This window comes from Callithrix jacchus, chromosome 8 (assembly GCF_049354715.1).
Source record: "Callithrix jacchus isolate 240 chromosome 8, calJac240_pri, whole genome shotgun sequence".
In the NCBI taxonomy this organism is placed as follows: Eukaryota; Metazoa; Chordata; class Mammalia; order Primates; family Cebidae; genus Callithrix; species Callithrix jacchus.
In genome coordinates, this window is record NC_133509.1 from 3669620 (window position 1) to 3681619 (window position 12000).

The following is a 12000-nucleotide window of genomic DNA, read 5'->3' on the forward strand; positions in this document are numbered from 1 at the left end:
CTTCTAGTATGTATAGTATATATCTTCTGTATATAGTATGTATCTTCTATATGTAGTAGTATACATAGTATACTAGTGTATACAGGTGTGTCTCTTCTAGTATGTATAGTATATATCTTCTGTATATAGTATGTATCTTCTGTATATAGTAGTATACATAGTATACTAGTGTATACAGGTGTGTCTCTTCTACTAGTATGTATAGTATATATCTTCTGTATATAGTATGTATCTTCTGTATATAGTAGTATACATAGTATACTAGTGTATACAGGTGTGTCTCTTCTACTAGTATGTATAGTATATATCTTCTGTATATAGTATGTATCTTCTGTATATAGTAGTATACATAGTATACTAGTGTATACAGGTGTGTCTCTTCTAGTATGTATAGTATATATCTTCTGTATATAGTATGTATCTTCTGTATGTAGTAGTATACATAGTATACTAGTGTATACAGGTGTGTCTCTTCTACTAGTATGTATAGTATATATCTTCTGTATATAGTATGTATCTTCTGTATATAGTAGTATACATAGTATACTAGTGTATACAGGTGTGTCTCTTCTACTAGTATGTATAGTATATATCTTCTGTATATAGTATGTATCTTCTATATGTAGTAGTATACATAGTATACTAGTGTATACAGGTGTGTCTCTTCTACTAGTATGTATAGTATATATCTTCTGTATATAGTATGTATCTTCTGTATATAGTAGTATACATAGTATACTAGTGTATACAGGTGTGTCTCTTCTACTAGTATGTATAGTATATATCTTCTGTATATAGTATGTATCTTCTATATGTAGTAGTATACATAGTATACTAGTGTATACAGGTGTGTCTCTTCTACTAGTATGTATAGTATATATCTTCTGTATATAGTATGTATCTTCTGTATGTAGTAGTATACATAGTATACTAGTGTATACAGGTGTGTCTCTTCTACTAGTATGTATAGTATATATCTTCTGTATATAGTATGTATCTTCTGTATATAGTAGTATACATAGTATACTAGTGTATACAGGTGTGTCTCTTCTACTAGTATGTATAGTATATATCTTCTGTATATAGTATGTATCTTCTGTATATAGTAGTATACATAGTATACTAGTGTATACAGGTGTGTCTCTTCTACTAGTATGTATAGTATATATCTTCTGTATATAGTATGTATCTTCTATATGTAGTAGTATACATAGTATACTAGTGTATACAGGTGTGTCTCTTCTACTAGTATGTATAGTATATATCTTCTGTATATAGTATGTATCTTCTGTATATAGTAGTATACATAGTATACTAGTGTATACAGGTGTGTCTCTTCTACTAGTATGTATAGTATATATCTTCTGTATATAGTATGTATCTTCTGTATATAGTAGTATACATAGTATACTAGTGTATACAGGTGTGTCTCTTCTAGTATGTATAGTATATATCTTCTGTATATAGTATGTATCTTCTATATGTAGTAGTATACATAGTATACTAGTGTATACAGGTGTGTCTCTTCTAGTATGTATAGTATATATCTTCTGTATATAGTATGTATCTTCTGTATATAGTAGTATACATAGTATACTAGTGTATACAGGTGTGTCTCTTCTACTAGTATGTATAGTATATATCTTCTGTATATAGTATGTATCTTCTGTATATAGTAGTATACATAGTATACTAGTGTATACAGGTGTGTCTCTTCTACTAGTATGTATAGTATATATCTTCTGTATATAGTATGTATCTTCTGTATATAGTAGTATACATAGTATACTAGTGTATACAGGTGTGTCTCTTCTAGTATGTATAGTATATATCTTCTGTATATAGTATGTATCTTCTGTATGTAGTAGTATACATAGTATACTAGTGTATACAGGTGTGTCTCTTCTACTAGTATGTATAGTATATATCTTCTGTATATAGTATGTATCTTCTGTATATAGTAGTATACATAGTATACTAGTGTATACAGGTGTGTCTCTTCTACTAGTATGTATAGTATATATCTTCTGTATATAGTATGTATCTTCTGTATATAGTAGTATACATAGTATACTAGTGTATACAGGTGTGTCTCTTCTACTAGTATGTATAGTATATATCTTCTGTATATAGTATGTATCTTCTGTATGTAGTAGTATACATAGTATACTAGTGTATACAGGTGTGTCTCTTCTACTAGTATGTATAGTATATATCTTCTGTATATAGTATGTATCTTCTGTATATAGTAGTATACATAGTATACTAGTGTATACAGGTGTGTCTCTTCTACTAGTATGTATAGTATATATCTTCTGTATATAGTATGTATCTTCTATATGTAGTAGTATACATAGTATACTAGTGTATACAGGTGTGTCTCTTCTACTAGTAATCTAGGAAGTTTCCATGGTATGAATTGCAGCCTCAGAAGAAAAGAGTTGGGCTCAGTGTTTGCCTCCCACTCCCAAACTCAAATGCCCTGGTACCCAAGAAGTTTGCCTACCGGTGAGAAGGGTAGGGTAATGGGCCAGTAGCTGGTGGGAGCAGATGAGCAGGATGCTTTCCGGGGCTATAAGAACATGCCCGTCCTAAAGTCTCTCAAATTTGTTAGTTTGCAAAACACTGTGCTGCTAAGCACACCCATCTGTAGTTTGAATGTGGCCAGAGACCCACAATTTGCTCCCCGATTTGTTACCTAATGTTTTTTCTGTTTATTATGAAGAAGATATTTATTCCTTCAGACTAACTCTTTCTTGGGTCTGCTTGAGGTGATGCCCCTTCCACATCATTCATAATAGTTTGCTCGTCTTCGACTGTTTTGACAAGTTCACTTTTTTAAACCTTATAAACAATTTAAAATTACTCAGAGCTGTCATCAGTTAGATATAAAAATTAAATGAAGCCCAAGAAATCTAGGTGATGGGAAACATTACCCAGGGCTGTAAGATATGCACATCTATGGGAGTCCGCAAAGGCTGATAAGCCTGGAGCTCCAGCAGTGTTAGGTAAGCATTTATTTTAACAGAGCTACTTGCTTCCTGGTTTGACTGCATACCAAATATTTCTTCTCAGCATTTATGAGCTTAAATAGATGCAGATGTTGCCAAAGAATGTACTGTAACATTCATCATCCTAGAATCATATAATTTAAGTGTTGAGAGGCCTCTTGGACTTTGGTTCAATACCCTCATTTTAAGCAGGAGGAAGCTGAGGTTCAGAAGAGTTAACTGACTTGCCACAAAGTTAGTGGTACATAGACCCTGCCCCATAGAAACACTGTTGAGGGTTGATGAGCGTTGCCTCCACTGCCTTCATTCTCTGATCTGGATTACCGTTACTATCCTATACACTATGCTTGACTATTCTCTCCTCCCAGTTTTTGGGAAGAAAATTAAGGAGGAATTTTTTTTCTGAGTAAGTCTTCTAACTACATATTTCATAGGCATCCCTTACTCCTCTCCATCTCTCCACTGTTGGTAATTTTCAGAGCTGCGTTCTCTCTCATGTAAGGTGGAAATTAAAGGTGACCAGACACTGACTCTGGCTAGGTCTAGTGAGAAGGGAGGGGTTTGTTGGTTTTCTCTCACTCTAGCCTGCTGCTGATTACTGGTCTCTTTAGTTCATGGGCTCTGAATGTGAGAGCCACGGTGTGCTGACGCTGTAGCAGAAATCCGTTCTTTCCCTCCACTAAAGGGACAACTACCTCCCTGGTCAAACCGGAAAGGATCTTATGAAATCTCATCCCGTGGTGACTTTGCAAATTACCTCCCTCACGCCTTTGTTGTTTTCTCGTAAATATATGTTCAAACTCTTTCCTTGAGCACAAAGGAAGTGTAAACATAGTTTATCTGATATTTTATGAATTGAATAATTTTTATATCCAGACTTATATGTTGTACTAAATATTTTATGAAAAATCTTCAGCGACGCCCATTTATTTTTTTATTAATTGCATTTTAGGTTTTGGGGTACATGTGCAGAACATGCAAGATAGTTGCATAGGTACACACATGGCAGTGTGTTTTGCTGCCTTCCTCCCCTTCACCCACATTTGGCATTTCTCCCCAGGCTATCCCTCCCCAGCTCCCTGCCCCGCTGTCCCTCCCCTATTCCCCCAATAGACCCCAGTGTGTAGTACCCACTTCCCTGTGTCCATGTGTTCTCATTAAGACCCGGAACCAACCCAAATGCCCATCGATGATAGACTGGACTGGGAAAATGTGGCACATATACACCATGGAATATTATGCAGCAATCAAAAATGATGAGTTTGTGTCCTTTGTAGGGACATGGATGAATCTGGAGGCCCATTTAAGTGTAGGACACTCTGGCCTACAGCATAGAATTTGAATCAATTCTAAGCAAAGTTTGGCTTTGGTTTCTTCCTACTTTCCTGCCCTACCTGCTTTCCAAATCCTGGAGATAAGGTAGTCTGGGGTCCTGCTAGTATCCGAAGGTCAATGATGTAGCAGTCTCTCTCGTGTGTTCTTCTTCTCAGATGACTCAAAATTCCCTCCGTTTTCTCCCTTTCCCTTCTAAACAGACTCTGAGTGCAGGTCATGTCCTCAGCTAGGCTGTTGGAGGAAGCCTTGTGGAACCAGTCAGTCCTCTCGTGTAAGTGACTAACTGATCGTTTCTGTTCTCAAAGGAAGAGCTTGTCACCAAGTCACCTTCTTCCTGGTGGGACTTCACTCACTGTGTCAACGGGAGGGAAAATCACGGGAGGGGAAAGTATTTTTCATCTTAACATTTCATGTCTTAAACTGGGAGGTGAGGCCTTAGCTACAGGGTCTGTATCGTCTGTGTGGAAGATCATGTGCTCTTTCAAGGGCTTCTTTTCACCAGTTTGTGAGTTTATTCGTATTAAATAGTCTTGTAAAGTTTTATTATTCAATCACAATTCAGTTGGTCACATATCTAACCAACAATCTTTATTCAATTTGCTAATTAAAAAGTAAACTTACATGAAATTTCAGAGTGCCAAACATCTAATAAATTCTGCCTTCCCGCACTATCAAGATCATAAAACACAGCGGTGGCCTGAAATGGGGGACGCATCACTGAACAACACTTCAGCCACGTGTCGGGATCAAGAGAACATGGTTCTCTTCCTTCAACTCGAACCTTACTTGGCTGAGATTTTCTCACCAGTCTTTGTATTTTTTTTTTCCCATGGGCAACTGCCCCCTTGATTAATCCCATTTCCCTTAGTCCTAGTTTTTCCAGGCAGCTGAGCAAACAAAGATGCAGGCAGCCATTTTAATATGCTTCCTCCCTCAAGCCCTCTGGGATGGGCCGTCTGTTCATCCTGTTCATAAACCAATGGCCTGAATGGGCTTGGAGAAAGCAGCAAGGATCTTCTGTCAGGATTAATTTTAATAGGCCGTAGTCCGTCACCGGGGAACCACAGCCAGGGCAAATGGCTTTAAATGACTATTTGCTGATAAAAAGGGAGATACGAGCTGACACTGTGGTTCCTCATTTCGAACAAGTTGGAATTCACGTTTACTGTGCGGTGCAGGCACTTTACAGCCGGGAGCCTTGGGTGGCTGAGGAAATCTTTTGTTGCCATGGGATCACCGCGAAATAGAAAGAGGGGAAATGTGGCATTTTGTACAAGTATAGAATTTTAGAGCTGAAAGGGAAACAGAACCTGTATCTGTGAATTCCTGAGGACTCACATTTAGAGCTTTATGTTGCTGATTTCTGTGCAGAGAAACGTGATTCCTCTTATTGCTCCTTTCACTTTTTCGTCTTTCTCTTTACCAGTTCCTTTTTTCTACTGTTTTTCTCATACCCAACTCCAGCTCCTTGTTCCTTCCCTGGCTTCCTCATCCCTCACTAGCCGCCTCCTGTCATTTCTCTATGAAGCTCTTAACTGAGTGGCACATGCAGTACCGTGGTGAATGGAGCTCCTAGGTGAACAAGTCAGGAGGTCCTAGCTCTTGTCTCTTCCCCTTTAACGTGTGAGAAAGCAGTCTGGGGGACTGACTAGAAGGAACGGTTTTGTAAAATGGCACACAGATGTCATTCATTATTGTTCAATAAAGTCCTTGGTGTACCATTCCTAAGTAATTTTTCATTAGCTGTGGCCATTGTTTTGGAATGTTTTAAAATGCACAATGTGACTGGACATGGAGGCTTATACCTGTGATATCAGCACTTGAGGGGCCAAGATGGGAGGATCATATGAACCCAGGAGTTCCAGACCAACCCTGGGCAATACAGCCAGACCCCATCTTTACACACACACACACACACACACACACACACACACACACCAGCTGGGCATGCACCAGTAGTCCCAGCTACTTGGGAGGTTGACGCAGGAGTACCCTTTGAGCCCAGGAGTTCGAGGCTGCAGTGAGCTATGACTGTGCCACTGCACTTTAGCCTGGGTGACAGAGGGAGACCCTGCCTCAAAAAAGAGAAAAAAAATCAGCATGTTCCATTCTCAAATGGATGCTTCAAAAAAAAAAAAGAAAGAAAATAGAATTTGCTTCATATTTATTTATGATCCTTGGTTCCCATCTCTTTCTTTTCATCCAACCCCCCTCAACTTTCATGGATCATATCTCTTGTTCATGGAGAAAATGTCCACGTTCCTTTACAAACGTGATTGACACCATAAAAAATGTTTGATGCAAGTTCTGTAATCTTTCTTAAGTAGCCCAGCTTGAGCACTTGAGCAAGAAGGCTGGTGACTAAAATTAAACAAAACAAAACTAAAAACAGGCTGGTTGAAGTGGCTCATGCCTCTAATCCCAGCACTTTGGGAGGCTGAGGTGTGCAGATCCCTTGAGGCCAGCAGTTTGACACCAGCCTGGCCAACGTGGCAAAACCCTGTCTCTACTAAAAACAGAAAGTATTAGCTGGGTGTGGTGGCGCCTGCCTACAGTCCTAGCTACTCTAGAGGCTGAGGCAGGAGAATCGCTTGAACGTGGGAAGTGGAGGTTGCGGTGAGCTGAGATCACGCCACTGCACTCCAGACTAGGTGACAGAGTAAGACCACGTCTCAAAAAAAACAAAACAAAACGAAAACCAAGTGTCAATGAAGATGTCGAGCAACTGGTACCCTCAGACATTGCTGGGGGAGTGCAAAATGGTACAGATACTTTGTAAACAACTTGATAGGTTCTTAGAAACATTTATGTACCATATGACCTAGTTATACCATTCCCAAGAGAAATGGAAGCCTATATTCACACAAAAACCTATACACAAGACTTAAAGAGACTAGATTCATACTCAGCAATAACTTAAAGCAACTCAAATATCCTTCAACTGTTAAATGTATAAACAAACTCATACAATAGAATACCACAGCCACAGAATACAATACTATTTAGCGATAAAAAGGAGCGGGCTATGATACCTGCAGTGCCATAGATGAATCTGAAAACTGTTACGCTGAGTCAAGCCAGATTCAAAAGGCTACTGTATGATTCTACTTATATGACATTCTGGAAAAGGCAAAAGTCTAGGACAGAAGACAGACTAGTAATTGCCAGGAGTCGGGGTTCAGTGGTGAGGCTGACTACATTTTGGGGGTGATGATAGAACTGTTCTATGGCATAATTATGGTGGTCATCGCAGAAGTGTATACATTTGTCAAAACTCAGACTTGTCCACTAAAATGGGGGTGTTTTACTACATGTAAATTATATCTCAATACATCCTCTGACAAAACATACACTATTAATTTGCATGTTATTCAGCTTAAAATAAATGATCTTGTTCTGCAAAGTTTTATAGATTCAACGTTGTTGCTATCTGTAGATTTAATTCTCATTTTAATTGGTGTAGTTTTCCATTTTGGCCGCCACTATAAACAACGTGGCAATGAAAGCACTGACACACATCTTTAGTGCATACAGAGTTTCCTTAGGAAGGCTGTGTACGTAGAGGCTGTTAAATTGTAGATTTATGCCTTCCAGTTTGCTAGATATGGCTGCATACCTTTTCCCAGTGTTTCTGCCAGTTCATTCTCTGCAACACGTGAGCTCCTATTTCTCCAATCAGAAAGAGTTTGGGATTTTTAAGATTTTTGTTTTACTTTGCATTTCCCTAAAGTTGAGGATCTTTTTTTAATTATGTTTTCTCGTTTTTTCAGTTTCCTCTTCTGTGAACTATTTGTATTTTTCCTTTTTTTCCTGCTGATTTGTTTTGCTTATTGATGTATAAGAAATTGAGTTTTTGTATTCTAGATGTCACTTTGCTGATTATATAATAGCCTTGTTACTGTAAATCAAAAGTAAAATGAGAAGGCCCCCTCAACCTTCTGGACCTCCTCCTCTAGGCCAGGGTCCTCCAAATTAACCTAAAAGACTGACTAGGCCATGACAGGAAGGGGCATCAGACATGCCTCATTTTGCTGTCCTTTTTCTTTTGGAATCCAGAAAAAGCTGCCCAGCATTTAATATCAACATGGACTTTAAGTCTGATAAGAAACATTTGCATCTTACTCTTTCTGAAGCCTGCTAATTGCAGGCTTCATCTGCATGGTAAAATTCTGGTCTTCACAACCTCTTATGATAACCCAGACATTCCTTTCAAGTAATTGTGGATCAGAAAAAAAAAATTAAATCTACCTATAACCTGGAAGCCCACCTTCCTGCACACTCCTTCTGCTTTGAGTTGTCCCAGCTTTCTGGATTAAGCCACTGTTCATTTTAAATGTGTTTGATTGACGTCTTGGATCTCCGAAAAAGGTATAAAATGAAGCTGTGCACCAGCCACCTGGAGCACGTGTCCTCAGGATCTCCTGAGGGCTGTGTCATGGGCCATGGTCACCCATATTTGGCACAGAATAAATCTCTTCAATATTTTGCAGAGTTTGATTTTTTTTTTTTTTGCCAACGCCACAGACAAATCACCTGATTCAAGGAACTTACTCAACTATTTCTCATTCAGTCAATGCTGGAGCAGGTTTAAGTGCCCTTTACAGGAAGTCTTATACTGAGAAAACTTGTTTTGATATGTTAACGAGTCTGATCAAAATGGACCAGATTTTGGGAATAGAGAAATGGTTGCAATTGTGCTCCCTGGAATAGCTCTGGATTTTTACCTAGATCGTCTGTCTCTTTGGGACGGAGCTGTTTGTGTTTATGTAGCATCTTACATAGGATTGACACACCTTCAATCTTCTATATCAAAAAAATTGGGGGAGGGCGTGGTTTTGGAGGTTATGGGGTTTTCAAACCTCCCAAGTGACATCTGCTGGGACTGCATGTCTTCCAACTCTTTCTACTGGGATGCACCTCTGGTAGAGGAACTACAAGAAGGTAAAAGCTGGGTCCGATACGAACCTGCCTTCTTCTCAACAGCTGTAAAGTAAAGTCTTTTCAACAATTTTACACATTTGGAAATAGGTCTAAGTGAAGACGGGGATTTTCAGACTGGTACGTTGGAAAAGCAGCTGGGCTTTTGGGTTTGAAATCGGGTGCTGTCGCTGGTTTTGTGCCCTGGGAATATTTATTTCCGTTTTCGTGACGCTGTTTTTCTATTGGCAAAGTAGGAAATTAGAAAAGGTCGTCAGGCGGTTTGTACAGCCGCTCCCACTCCTCACCTCTTGTGGGCCTTGGACATGTATGTTGGGGGAGACGTTCCGGATTGTTGCAATGATCTGGGAGTGCCTGGCAGCCAGAAGCACCTGAATGTCCCGCTGCAAACGCCGTTGCGCCCCAAGAAGGGACCGTCCAACCTGAACATTTCCGGACGTCACGAAGCCGGGCTAGGAGGCACCACACGCAGGCCGGAGTCTCCCACGCCTTGTCTCACACTCTCCTCTACGTCATTAATGGCCAGCTCATCCTTAAGGTTTCCACTGGAATCTCGCTTTGCAGACACCCTCCGAGGTGTCCAACGCAACGTTACTATTGTATTATTATTTGATCGTCCCCCTGACTTCCCCACTCCGTAAACTCCAACTATAACAGAGGACGTGGCTATTTGGTGACTAACACGTCGTGTTTGGTGAGGTCACCCTGGCGCAGAACACTTTCTGTACAAACCGATGCGCCGCTGACGACGGGTGAAACGCTCACACGAGGGGAAAGGGCGCCAAGCCGCGGCGCCGGCGTCATGACGTCACTTCCGCCCTGCAGCGATTTCCCCCCGGACGCCCCCTTTCTCCCGGTCCGTGTTTGTTTCCGGCATTTCAATAAAGCTCGATTCGGCTCGAAGAAGAGCCCGTTCTTCCGGGAAAATGGCGACTCCCGCTCATGCCCCGGAGTCACCGGCGGCCGCGGATCCGGCGCTAGCTGCGGGGCCTGTTGAGGAAGCCGAGTGCCCGCCGCCACGCCAGCCTCAGCCTGCGCAGAATGTCCTCGCTGCCCCGCGGCTTCGAGCCCCAAGCACCCGAGGACCTGGGGCAGCGGAGTTTGGTGGAGCTGCGGGAAATGTTGAAGCGCCAGGAGAGACTTTTGCGCAACGTGTAAGCTGCGGTCCCGCGGAGTCACTGCCAGGCTCCTTCAGCTGGAGCTCCCTGGGCGCTCCCCTTCCCTCCCTCACTCCATTCACTTCCCTGGAAGGTGACCTTGCCTCAGTCACATTCGCCTCAGTCCTCCGGGCGAGTGGACAGAGGACTTGCTGCCGCAGAGCCGTCCCTCTCCCTGGCCAGGCACGTTTGCCTGCGAGGACGACTCGTCCTGGACGGCTCCTTAGCGCTGCAGTGAGTTAGTAGCTCCTCGCTGGTGGTGTTTTCCCGGGCACTCTGTTGGCTCCGTGAAGCAAGAGTCTGCATCCTAAGCCTTTGGCCGCCCGCGCCCCTAACCCATAACGGATTGTCAGCTTCATGTCTGGATTCTATGGTTACAGGAACCGGAGGAAATGGGGAGAGTGGGATGTGAGGAGCTGTTTATTAGGCCGGGAAAGTTCGACCCTCATTCAGCTGGCTGATTTAAAGGATTTTAGTAGGGGAGCCACGTGATAAAAGTGATTTTGTGTTTTGGGCAGTTGTGTTCAGCAGCTTCGTGCAAAAGATGGTTTGAAGGAATAAAAAGCAGAGGACAGTAGAAGGATGCTTGCAGAGAGGCTCCCCACGAGAGAGTTGTAAGGAAGTGAACTAGGAAGGAATTGGGAAAACTTTAAGCATGGACTAATTTACATGTAGTTGGCAGAGATGGCCGAAGTTTCCTATGTATATGGAACACCACTAGCAAAAAATAGGAAAATTCGGGGAGAGGAATAGATCCAAGGTTGATTTTACTTAGGGTGTGCGGAGGTGAGAGGAGAGCAGGACAGACATTTGGTTAAGTGAAAACCAAACAAAAGCTGGAGAAGCAGTCATGAGGCTCAAGAAAGAGAGAAATTGGAAAAATATAGAAAACATAGGAATTTCAGCTGTAGTGTTGTCAGTTGTGAGAATGAATGCATTGTCGAAAAGAACAGAGGACCCAGGGTTTAATTTTTTCTCTCCATTGATTCTATAAAGAAAAGGGAATCAGAAAAGGAACTCTGTTATCCAACAAAAGAGATAAATATTTGATTGGGGTCCAGACAGGTGTTTTGACCTTGTGAGAACAGGTTTTCAATCTATGGCAGTGAATTAACTTTCTGGTCTTGGGACTCCTTTATACTTTAAGAATTATTGACATCCCATGGAATTATTTATGTGTTATATCTAGCAAAATTCATTTACTTATCAGAAATGCAGCTGAAGTCTTTAAAACGTAAGTATACACAAGCACACATTCTATTCTAGAACAATGATGTCATCACATGTCATGTAGCCTCTGGAAAACTCCACTGTACCCATGTGAGGAAGTGAGAGGGAAATAACATCTTGGTATTATGATGAAAGTAGTTTTGACCTAATAGACCCATCCCCACACTCAACCCCATCCTCACATTTTGGAGATTTAATGACTGCTGGTTCTTGGAATGCCTTACGTGATTATTATATGCTTGAAGTACTTTTGCTGAAATTCTAATTTGCTGAGACAAATGAGGCATATATTCTCTGTTCCTGCATTCCCGTGTTTTTTGGGCTCTTTG

The 12000-nt window shown here is 41.1% G+C and overlaps 1 protein-coding gene across 2 annotated transcripts in view; it reads left to right on the forward strand.

Moving 5' to 3' along the window:
• Nucleotides 1-10196: 10196 nt before the first annotated feature.
• The window catches only part of POLR2M (RNA polymerase II subunit M), a 38767-nt gene continuing 36963 nt past the window's right edge, over nucleotides 10197-12000 (forward strand). For both annotated transcript variants that reach the window (XM_035258699.3, XM_035258698.3), the window contains exon 1: nucleotides 10197-10438. In XM_035258699.3, coding sequence (XP_035114590.1) covers nucleotides 10326-10438 — 113 coding nt within the window. In that variant the 5' untranslated portion in view covers nucleotides 10197-10325. The remainder of the gene's footprint in view (nucleotides 10439-12000) is intronic.